The 12,148-nt window shown below is 46.6% G+C and overlaps 1 protein-coding gene across 9 annotated transcripts in view; it reads right to left on the bottom strand.

Annotated features, from left to right (window-relative positions):
* Window positions 1-12,148, bottom strand: part of GTF2IRD1 (GTF2I repeat domain containing 1) — a 168,068-nt gene that overhangs the window by 98,835 nt on the left and 57,085 nt on the right. For 4 of the 9 annotated variants that reach the window (XM_050929457.1, XM_050929458.1, XM_050929451.1 and 1 more), the window contains 2 exons: window positions 8,889-8,955; window positions 5,417-5,545 (listed from right to left, as the gene is read on the bottom strand). In XM_050929457.1, coding sequence (XP_050785414.1) covers window positions 5,417-5,539 — 123 coding nt within the window. In that variant the 5' untranslated portion in view covers window positions 5,540-5,545; window positions 8,889-8,955. Of the gene's footprint in view, window positions 1-5,416; window positions 5,546-5,992; window positions 6,049-8,888; window positions 8,956-12,148 lie in introns of those variants that run through there. The other 5 variants (XM_050929453.1, XM_050929452.1, XM_050929455.1 and 2 more) reach the window with 3 other exon arrangements.

Below are 12,148 nucleotides of genomic sequence, written 5' to 3'. Positions count from 1 at the left end.
ACAAGTGCCGCGAACTCTGGGCATGAGTCTGACGGGAGCAATTCCTGGAACTGAGCTAGTGCTCTCCAAGAATTGAAGGCATAGGGCTGAGCACTGCTTGCTGATTAGCAAGTCGACTTTATGGCCGAAAGAGGTCCAACTTCTTAGCTTCCCGTGACTTTCGGACAGGACCCAATTGACCTTGCCGCTTTTTGTGGTTTGCGCCTCCACTACTAATGTTCCAGGCTAAGGGTGGGTAAAAAGGTGTCCGTACCCCTTCTGCGGCACAAAATACCTCTTTTCCGCCCCTTTGGCTGTGGGAGGTATGGAGGCCAGGGTCTGCCATAGCACCTTTGTGGTGTTTTGTATGGTCTTTATAAGGGGTAAGACTACACTAAAAGGACCCTCCAAAGCAACAACGTGGGTTCGAGCATGCGGCACTGCTCTCAGTCCCTGGTGCTGCATGAGAAGAAGGTGGACAAGGGCCAGTCCCCCTCAGGAAACAGCACAGGGATCCCAGTGGGGTGTATCCTATGTCAGGGCACCATTGGGTCTGAGTCTTCTGGCACCACCTCAGCCTGGAGATGCAAGTTTTGGGACATCCTCCAAAGGTGGTCCTGGTGCACCCTATTGGGAGTGTGGTAATGGAGGTGCCAACCACCGCCTCACCTGGCTAAGAGGATGAGGAGACCCTCAGGACCGGGTCCTCTGGACCCTCAGGCTCTCTGGAGGCTGGCTCGGGTACGTCTGCCCTATTCGGGGCAGACTGTGGTGCTGGTACCACATGGGGTGCTGGGCTCAAGAGCTGCACCCACTTGCGAAGACTCAAGGTCCTTGTCACCTGGGGGGTCTTCAGGTGCTGTGCGAGTATAGCGCAGCATCGACGTGGCTGAAGGAGCAGCACAGGGTGCAGACACACCATGGATGCAGCCCTAGAGCCCTGCCCTTGAGCTGATGCTAGGCCCAAGGAGTACAAAAAGGGCCACTGTACCGGCCCCTGCCACTGTGGGGGCCAGGATACTACTGGCGCCGGCACGTCCCGCGATGCCAGAACCAAGTTCAGTACCAACTATGCTGGGAGATCTACAACTCATTATCAGAGTCCGACCAACAGTCTGAGCCAGACCATGGAGGGGCATAACCCAGCAGTGCCGGTGAACGGTACCGCGGTGATGGGGAGCAGTGCCGTAGCATCGCTGGCTTGCCCCGGTGTTGAATGAGTGGCAGTGCCGCCACTAGTGCTGCAAAACGTGCCACAGACTGCGCCGTCACCATCGCCAGTGCCAGGCCCTGCGCCACTGCTCATACCCGCAGGTCTCAAAGGTATCTGGCATGGAGGGGAGATCAATCTCGTCCACCAACTCCTCCCGAGTTGGGGAGTCCACAAACACCAGACTCGATGGAGCCCCGGCAGGGCCAGAGTCAACAGTGCCGGGATCTGAGGACCAGGCTGTGGGTGCCCTGACGTAGGATACACCCCACTGGGATCCCTGTGCTGTTTCCTGAGGGGGACCGGCCCCTGTTCACCTTCTTCTTATGCGGCACCGGGGACTGAGAGCAGTGCCGCATGCTCGAACTCACTTTGTGAGCTGGGGAGTGGTGTTGATGCTCCCTGGAGGAGCCTTGTTTCAGTGCAGCAGCGTCCTGCACTGAAGCCAGTGCGCTGTGCACTGATGTCGCTAGTGCCGCTTCCAGTGCCAGCTGAGGGCGAAGAGCCACTTCCATTAAAAGGAGCTTGAGGTAATAGTCCTGCTCTCTCTTTGTCCTGGGTCTTAAGCTCCTGCAAATGGAGCACTTCTCTGTTTGCTGGCCCTCACCCAGGCACTTAATGTGTGCAGATCGCCCTTGGGCTTAGGCTCCCCGCAGCGTTGGCAGTATTTAAACCCCTGAGACAGAGGTATACCCCGGTCAGGGTAGCTAGCGAGGGCACCACTCCAGGGTGCTCCACAGTCAACCCAATGGGTACTGCTGGGGAAAACCTTCGGACGATCGTGCACGCGGTGCACACACCCCCACTGGAATGGACATGAGCAAGCACTTGAAGAACAGAACAAAACACATCTGCTAAAATTTCCTGTGAAAAATAATTAGCATTTTTAAATCGGTTCTAATTAAAAAGAAAGAATTGCAGGGAACTTTCAGTTCAATGACAAAGTATTTGCTGGCTAGCAGTCAAAGTCTTCATCAGTCAAGACCCTTTCCTACTGTATTCAATCAAAACAGAAATTATGGGCTATTATCCACCCATTGTTCCTGACTATATGTTTCCAATGTTGTTGTTAATTATTTGTATTCTTGTGGCATCTAGAAATCTCATTTGAGAGCAGAATCATATTGTGCTGTGCTGCATAAATCCATAGCAATAGATGGCCCCTGCCCCCAAAGAGCTTACAATTTCAGTAGACAAGGAGCGGAAGAACCGAAATTTTATTATCCTCATTTGACAGCGAGGGGAACTGTTGTACAGAAAGACTAAGTGACTCGCTCAAGGCCATGCAGGATATTTTGTGGTAGGGCCAGAAGTTGAGCCCTCCTCTTCCAAGTTCTTTCCCCAACACCAGCCTCTCTAAACCTGTGACCATCACTCCCGACCCTGTTTTCTCATTAGTTGTCCCACATAATCAGTTGGAACCCAGGTCCAGTGGTCCCTCCCACTAGGCTGGAGGGGTGGCCCACCCACATCCCAGGATATCCAATGAAGCCTCTCTCTACTGGATTTGGAAGTGACTCGAATGGAGGGGCTTCCACCACTTCCTTCAGAAGGCCATTCGTTATAAAATTTAAAACTCACAACCCAGGCCACAATAGATTTCAAATGGTACGTGAGATTGCAAGGCAGTTGCTATGCACCAGTGGAACAGATACAGCACTTTCAGGATTCCCGATTAGACTGCCCCAGTTCAGTTACATGGAAATATTTGTTAGAATAAATTTTTTAATAATCCTGCTAAAAGGCAGGACAAACAATTTCACACATTGAACTTCCTCTGAACGGTACACCTCCGTGGAATGCTGGGGTCATGCTCATGTCCATGACCCTTTGAACTGCACAAACTTTAGGTGTGCATGGGGAACACATCTGGTGCTTTTCTGACTCTATTTAGTGCCAGTTATGGCCCACGTATGCTCCGTCACACTATCTCCTAGAGTGAGCCCACACTCTTGAAGAAATCTTTATTACAATCAAGCCTAAACCCAATGTGAGAAGCTAAGAGGCCCCACCACTGGGAAGAGAGACTCTCCTCAGAAGGAAGTTTAAGGGGATAAAACACAATCCAGTGAAGTACTCACTGAACACAAAGGAGTTTCCATTAGGGATTTTGCTTTTGGTCTTGGCATCCTTACATCTGACACTGACAATGGCTAGGCAGATGGTGAGCCAAGACCCCCAGTTTACAGTACAATAACTTGATTGCTTTACCATTGCCTCGTCCTACTCCTTCCCTCCTCACCCTGCATCTTATCATAATCCAGACTGTAAACTTATAGGGGCCAGGGACAGTCTTTTTTACTGAGCATCTGTACAGCACCTAGCACCACGGCTTTCATCTTTGACGGGCATCCGTAGACATTCAAGCAATATCAATAATGCATGGGTTACCCATTCTTCCTTCCTCCTCAGCGTTTACACAAATTTAGACTCCCTGAGACTCTCACCCACTTAAACCTCCTTTCACACCATCTCTGAATTTGGCCCAAGGCTAGGGAATTTTTTAGACAAGAGAATTGACATGCTCAACGGCTAAAAGACATGGATGTAGCAGGACAAGGAACTAGAAGGAAGCTAAAGCCCAGTGTAATTAACACCTTCTTCCAGCTCCTCAGAATGTAACTATGCAAGGTTAGATACTCTGAGACCCAACACAAATCTTGTACACTTAGTTACACAGCCACTTATCAACGTGCAACATAGATGCCCTTCTTCATCACCTCTGGACCTGGTTCTCAAAAAGTGTATGGATCCCAAGTAATGGGAAAGAATTCCTTTTGGGGGAGACGTGAGGAGGGTAGGATAATGATTTACCATCAGTAAACTAGAAAAAGCTTAGTTGGAAAAAAAATCCCTTCCATGAAAACAGCAAGAGGCACATTAGTTTAGTTGATTTAATGAGCTAAACAGTCAAGGAAAAAAATATATAAAATGCAATAATGAGTGGGAAGGGTATGTATGAACAAATAATTCAAATAATAATTAACTCCAAGTTCTTTTTTAAATTTTTATATGAAACATACATAGAATCGCACTCAAAAGCCTACGTTCAAAACAACATTATTAAGATTCCAAAGCCAAGCATTCAAAAAAGTTAGGAAATGCCAGAATTAAGGTTGCATGTGCAAGCATTGCACACGCGTGATCATGTAATGAATGATGATAGCCTAACGCATATGCACAAGGAGATATAGTTTTTTGTGTAATATATATAAATGGCTATGCTCTTCAAAAATGACTAGTGATTTGGAGTGCCTTGGTTTTCAGGTATCTTAATGGGGCCTTTAGGTGGATGTTTAGCATTTTCCGGAGGGAAACACACATACACAATCATAGTTATATAAAAATTAACTGTAGTTGGATTTAGATGAGAGGGATATTTAATTCATCACATTTTACGATATGAGTGAGTAAACACACACACACACACTTTTCAGTTAAAAATAAAATTAGCTCTGGTCCAAGAAACTTATCCAGACAGTTATCTTGTTTATGTAAGCAAGACTTCACTTGTGCAAGATTTCTCCTGAGAGTTATACGTCAATAGACATGAAAGTTATTTTCTTTGTTCTTGGAGATCAAAGCCATTGTTATCATTCCCTTGTTGCACTAAAGTTCACAACAACAGTGGTAAAACATCAAGAAAAATAAATCCAGTTGGTACCAATATAAATATTAATAGGAAAACAATACACATCACAAGATTAACTGGAGCTGACTTTGTGGCCCCTCTGATGGTCAGAATGGACATGTGATTTTCATTTCACAGCTCAAACAGCTTGATGGGCTTTACTGCAGCAGAGTACAATCTGATGAACTCAATATCCTTCCCATCTAAATCCAGCTCTTATTCAACCCAATTAACCTAATGTAAAATGAGCTGCTGGGTGGCAGAATGGTCTCGCGAACTTTCAGATCCGGAGCCTCTCCTGTGATTTCAGGGGCTGCCAAACCCTCTCAGGTTGCTGCAACATCATTGTTAATCATCACTTCAAACGAATATGCCCCATTTGTTTAGCTAAAGTATTGGGTTTCATATTTGGGTCCCTGTGGCCCCTTTGGAGATGACTCTAACTCAGCTGATTTCAGAACCTATCCTTCAATGTTACCCTGAACCGTGAACAGTTCCTTATGGGTGTGTAGCCGCAATACACACAGAGCCCCCGCAACCCACCCACCCACCCCCCCCCCCGAAAAAAAATCACCTTTGCAAGCAGCCTCACTCACCATTGAATCTAAGGCAGAAACTAAACTGGTGATGATTTCATTTTTCTGATGAAAAACTGTATTCCATTGGTCAGGTCTGGAGTTACTGGGGGACCCATTGGAGGGCTTGCCCATCAGTGCCATATTCACCTGAAACAATAAAAACAAGACAAATGCGTACCGTACCCACTACTTTTGCAGACGCAGTTGCACCAGCTTGGCTGACACCAAGGTTGACCCAGGGATCTCCAGAGCTAAGAGTATGAGTGACAGAAGAGCCAGGATCAGCAGAGTAGCACTGTCACACACTCACCTCCTCAGTGAATGGGGCACAGAGGGGGACATGTAACACACACTGGTCAGCAGGGCTGGATTAACTCTCCTGTGGGTCCAGGACTATACGATTTTGTGGGGCCCCTGTATACAAGTCTATTTCCTGGGAGGGAGTCTGGTGCAGGTCAGGGCTGGGGCCGGTATGCAGGAGGGGGTGCGGGGTCTGGGAGGGAGTTTGGGTGCAAGAGGGGGATTCTGATCTGGGGCTGGGGGTTAGGGTGAAGGAGGGGGTGCCAGGTGCAGGCTCCACTGGGAGGCGCTTACCACAGGCAGCTCCTGGCTGGCAGTGCAGCAGGGCTCAGTCAGGCTGCCTGCATGCCGTGGCCCCACGCCATTCCTGGAAGCGAATGGCTGCCAGCACATCTCTGCAGCCCCTGGGGGGAGGGGGAGTTTCCATTGGATGATCACAATGGTCCCTTCTGGCTTTATAATCTGTGAATTGGGCTGGGTGCTGAACAGACCCATAGCAAGAGAATCGCTGGCCTGACGAGTTTACAGTCTAAACTGACGAGACAGGCAAACGGAGTAGAAAGGAACACAGAGAAGGGAAGGGACTTGCCCAAGGTCATCCAGCAGGTCAGTGTCAGGCCTAGGAGTAGAACTCAGGTCTTCCGAGTCCCAGTCAAGTCCAGTGCCCCCTCCACTGGGCCACTCTGGCTTGCAACGAGGCAGCAGGAAATTAGCAAAGCCGGGTGCTCGTTTTCAGTGTAAGCCTGATTACCTGAAATCCCTGAATATTACAGTGCTGTGCTCAACAGCTCTTTTGCCATTATTAAAGGGACACAAGGAATCTCTGTGCACATGACAGAAAGCACAAGTGGGGAAAGCAAATACTGCACTGCCTGACTCAAGAACACATGAGAACTAGTTATCTGGGGGGCAGAGAAAAAGCAGATTAGTATTTGCGATCCAGAAGCCTGACTTGGACTGAGAAATGCTGATCACCTCCAGTGGAAAGCATTAGCAAGCAGTTCTGTTATTGTGGGATGCAAACTGTCAGATGGAACTGAATGAGTCAGTTAAACCAAGCAAAACTGGGTCACCTCACTCCTCACCGAGGTACAATGTGTCAGGCAATCAAATCTGTACTCCTCACAAGTTCATTCATCTGCTAAAAACCCGCGTGGTGTCTTATTTTCCTGCATGCCAGGATTACTGTACTGTCCTATATTTTATTTTACTGCACATGGGGAGAACCGGTTCCAGTCACCACTGCATGTAAGCAGGGAAACTGAAAAGAGAAACAATTAGAAAATTCAACCGGTGGGGCAAAATGTCCATATGCAAATTATTTTACTTCTATCAGAGACAGAAAACCAAAGTTACCACAGAACTTTGCAACCATAATCCAACCCTGACCCCACATGGTGCATCCTCTAGGCACACAGCATTACCAAGCTTAGTTCCTGAGAAAACCTCCCATCACTTGCTGCATTGTCTGCTCAATGCAGCATCACAAGGCCAGGTTCTCTGTTTCATCAAGTTCACTCTTGCTGCAGTGGAACACAATGGATATCTGGAAGCCAGATTACAGCTCCTGGATTCTCTGCTTAGCCCACAGTGGAGGTTAGAGAAGCCTAGGGGCTGCTCTAACATTTGCCTGTTGGCAAGTCTCTCCCCTGAGCACAGTCGGGGACATTATGCTCCCGGCACTCCTCTCTCTCTCTCCCTCCCTTCTGCACCTGGGCTTTGGGTGCATCGCTAGCTACACCAGCTCTGTACCTACCAGGGTCTCCACTACTCAGTAGAAGCCCCAGATAGGAAAATACAGCAACTCTCAGCTCTCTTTTGCATGGCCCGGGTGCATAAAAAATGGTGAAGGTGCAGAGGACTTGCTGCAGAACATCCATCTTCTTGCCTGCCTCACATATACAACACGTAACAGAACCCACGATCGAGGCTTGGATCCATTTAACCAAACATTCCTCGATAAACGTGTACCATGCTACGAAGCTGCATGATGGAAACAGATGAAAGAGAAAGAGGGATAGATCTTCTCACTAGCCTTAGTTTTAGACATCACAATTCTTGCATCCATTTAAGGAACAAACAGTTGCCTCCCACATATCCTTCTAACTACGTGACTCACGATTACCATATTGAATTATGGAACTAAGAGAACCCTTCTGTGAATCATTAGGTTAATACACAGCTCTGAAAACCTCATCGGGGGAGGAAGGGAAAGAGAGGGTAGAATAAACATATAATGGCAAATATAACCATGAAGTATCAGAGGGGTAGCCGTGTTAGTCTTGATCTGTAAAAGCAGCAAAGAATCCTGTGGCACCTTATAGACTAACAGAGGTTTTGGAGCATGAGCTTTCACAGGTGAATACCTATTTCGTCAGATGCATGTAGTGGAAATTTCCAGGGGCAGGTATATATATGTGCAAGCAAGCTAGAGATAATGAGGTAGTTCAATCAGGGAGGACGAGGCCCTGTTCTAGCAGTTGAGGTGTGAAAACCAAGGGAGGAGAAACTGGTTTTGTAGTTGGCTTGCTTGCACATATGTATACCTGCCCCTGGAAATATCCACTACATGCATCTGACGAAGTAGGTATTCACCTACGAAAGCTCATGCTCCAAAAACCTCTGTTAGTCTATAAGGTGCCACAGGATTCTTTATAACCATGAAGAAATCTGAATTTTAGCACCAAGAGGAGAGCGTTAGAGCGAATCTTCCTGTAGGGACTGGGCTGCCATTTGGCTTCTCTTTCCTACTGTTGCCTTCATCATGTAATAAGCTTTTCCTGAGGAGGGTCCTAGCAGCATTTGCTCCCAAAGAAAGGAGGCGAGAGAGAGAGAGAGACACTGACTGACTTTGCAGTGAAATAATTACACACTGCCAGGGCCAAATTTCAATATATAACAAGGTTCTTTTATTATTAATTAGAGAGGGGATAAAGGGAATTACAACAATGCTCCGAAGTACAGCTGGAACATGCAAAAAGAAAGCTAATTTTTTTAAGTGCCATTAAGAGTCACCACCTTAAAATAGGGCTTTATTGTGACAAGACTTGATTAGAATGGAATTCCATTCAATTTGCTTTCCCCAAGAAAGATCCATGACAGCATGAGCAAAACACAAAGCAGGTGTAAACTCTGAGGGATGATAAGATCAGAACTCTCCACCCGTCCCAGTGGGAAAAGGAACACTCACCAGTGGGGTCACAGGCTTGACTTTTCAGCAGCACCACAGGCTGGTTCTTTCAGTTCCATTAGCTAATCTGAGGGCACAGAGATTGGGGGAGTTATTACTTGAGGGTCCAGATTTTACAAAAGAGGTGGGCTTCTATTTAGGCCCCATAGTAAGTGGCTGGATTTGCAGCACGCTTGATGCTTAGAACTTCTGACAACCTGTCCGTCAATGAGCTTAGCACTCTGGAAAATCTGGCCCAGCCCTTATCAGGGTCTCTAAAATGGAAGCAAAATCTGCGGGTAAAATTCAGCACAGACTATGGTAGGCTGATTATTCTTGATAGTCTGCCTCGAGCTGCGAAGAGGGGCTAAGAAAAATTCAAGTCCTTTCTTTATCAGACTCATCATCAGTGCCCTCCCTTCCAGTCAGGCAGAGGTAGCTTATGAAGCAGAAACAAAATCCTCCTCCATAAAAGATACCTAGCAGGCTATAATAATGCTCTGTAGTTCTATACAGCCTTCTGACTCACTGTTTTGTCAATATTCATCAGCTTGGCCTCACAACACCACTGGGTGGTATGGATGCATTACCACTGTATTTCCATTAAACATATGCAGAAGTGCAGTAACCTGCCCAAGAGTTCAGTAGTAGAGCGGGGTCCAGAACCCCGAATTCCTGTCTGTTGGTCACACACTAACTGCTAGATAATGCTTCCTCACAGAAACTCCAGTTATATCAGTGTGATGTTATTCAAATAAAGCCACAGACAAATTTAACATCCACCTCATCTTGGTAAACTTCAGCAAAACCAGCCCTGAAAATCAGAGACAGTAGCAACCAGACATCTAATTTTAACCTCTCTCTTTCAACCTAAGCAGGTGTGAGTTGCAGTGAGGTTTTGCTACAGAAAGAGATGAGGTTTTTAAGTTACTTTAAAGCCCTTCTGTAAGGCAGACACTCCCCAGGTTACACAAAACCAACTTACGCAAATCCGGATGTACATTTTCTTTATTCCAAACTTTTGATTAAAATCCATATGAAGTCATATCAGTTGTGAACCCAAAAGTCACTTGATCCAAATCCATATGGCTGTAGAGTGCTGATCCGACAGCATGGCCTCTCGCCACCAGGGAGGCTGGAACAATTTGTAAAGTGGGAGTGCTGAGAGCCATTGAACCAAAAAGTGTAAATCCTGTAAATACTGGAAACGAGGGGATGCAGGAGCACCCACCACACCCCTAGCTCCAGCACCTATGTGCTCCACCCTACCAATCATCTCATTTGTTATCCAGACGTCAGCACTCATCTCCACGTCACCCACTTGTTAACATTCTCAAACAAGACCTTCATGCTTTCTCCCATGGTGCCCTGCATGCTTGGGAGGAGCTCTCCGACAGCATCCCCCAAGCCACCTCATTATCCTGCTCGGAAATGTGCCGTGACAATGATGCCTACAAAAACACACCAGCAGTTGGGCCAATGATGTGCAGAGATCGCTGCCTATCATGCTGACCAATAATGCGTCGCTGTTTCCTTGTACTCCCCCATCTATCCGTACCCATCCATTGTCTCTTGTCAGATCTAGTCTGGAAGCTCTTTGGGACAGGGACTGGCTTTTTGTTCTGTGTTTGTACAGCACCTAGCACAGTGCAGTCCTGGTCTATGACTAGAGCTTCTAGGCGCCATGAGGATACAAACAAACGAGTTCATGGAGGCAATAAGCACAGCATTACCGAGAGATGCAATGCTCTCCACACAGTCCGTATGGCCATGACTACACAAGCAAATAAGATGTGTTCTGCAATCAAAGCTCCCAAGTGAGTTACCACAAAATCAACTCAATCCATCCAAAAATTGTTAAACTGTGTCTGCATAGGAGTCAAATGAAAATACACATTTATTTTTATCCACATAGGCAAAACCTGTAAACAGACACACCTGACTCTGCTTTAAAAAACAACTACCTCCATCACCACAAATAAGCTAAAAAGTAGAGAACTCATCCTTCTCCAGAAGCAGTTGAAATAAAGATGAAGTGCTTCTCTACTACCAGCATTTAGTATATTGGGCCTGATTCTCCTCTCCCTTACACTGGTATAAATCAGTAGTGACTTCGCTGGAGTCACTAGAGCAACATCAGTGTAAAAGTGGAAAAGGGGAGATAAGAAGCAGGTCAACCATTTGCACTGCAATTTCTCAGGAAGGTCTCTGACACGTACAGTACGAGTGGCTTCACCGGTTTGGGGAACAAAAGATCACTGCTGAGCTTCCACCTCACACCACACCCAAATCAAATTTTTTTTTTAATAATAAGAGATATACCAATCTCCTAGAACTGGAAGGGACCTTGAAAGGTCATTGAGTCCAGCCCCTTGCCTTCACTAGCAGGACCAAGTACCGATTTTTGCCCCAGACCCCTAAGTGGCCCCCTCAAGGATTGAACTCACAATCCTGGGTTTAGCAGGCCAATACTCAAACCAATAAGCTATCCCTCCCCGCCATTTGGGGTTTGGAAAAGTTTAGTTAATTCTTTCCATTAGTCTCCTATTTGGTATGTGGCTAAAACACTTCTGGGATAATAAATAGGCCTATAATCAGAAGAACTGAAATACCATGCACACATTCCCACAGACGGACAGTCCTTGGGTCATTCTGGCCCAACCAAAAGCAGGAGGTACCAGAAATCACAAGAGAGGCCTGCTCTTCTAGCCTATATATGTAAGCCCAAGAGCTGATATCGTTGGGTGTTTTTCAGAAACAAAACTTCCCAAGCTTCCGTGGTTGGTCCACCACTAGTTTAAAGTTCAAGAACATCCAAGCTGGGAAAACCATGAAGAGGCTGCTTCACTTCTGTGTGTCATGATAGTTTCCAGATCTTTTGCACCTCAATGTTAAAGAGAAAAGGAACAGTGAACCTGTAATAGACTGGTGAAAAGGTGCAGATGGCAGAACTGGGGACAGGAAGGAAGAAAAGTAAAGTAAAGTAACAGCAGGAAAAGAAGGAGAGCAGGCGTCATGGAGGGGCCTGGGCAGCGGACAGATCTGGAGCTCTGAGCCATGTATGAATACAAAACTGAAACCACATTTTGAATTGCTGGGTATTAATTCCGTTTTGGGCTTCAGGCAACGTGTAATAATAAATCATGACAGTAAAATCCCAGACAGAGTTTCAGCTCTGCAGCTCACATTTACCCACTCCTTACTCGAGATGCAGTTCCCACTGGCAATTCTAAGAGAAGGGAGACTGAAGCAGTAACACAAAAATCAGGAGAACACAAACT

Source organism: Gopherus flavomarginatus, chromosome 19 (genome assembly GCF_025201925.1).
Source record: "Gopherus flavomarginatus isolate rGopFla2 chromosome 19, rGopFla2.mat.asm, whole genome shotgun sequence".
Taxonomy (NCBI): Eukaryota; Metazoa; Chordata; order Testudines; family Testudinidae; genus Gopherus; species Gopherus flavomarginatus.
The sequence above is the reverse complement of the archived record's forward strand: the minus strand, read 5'-3'. Positions and strand labels throughout refer to the sequence as shown.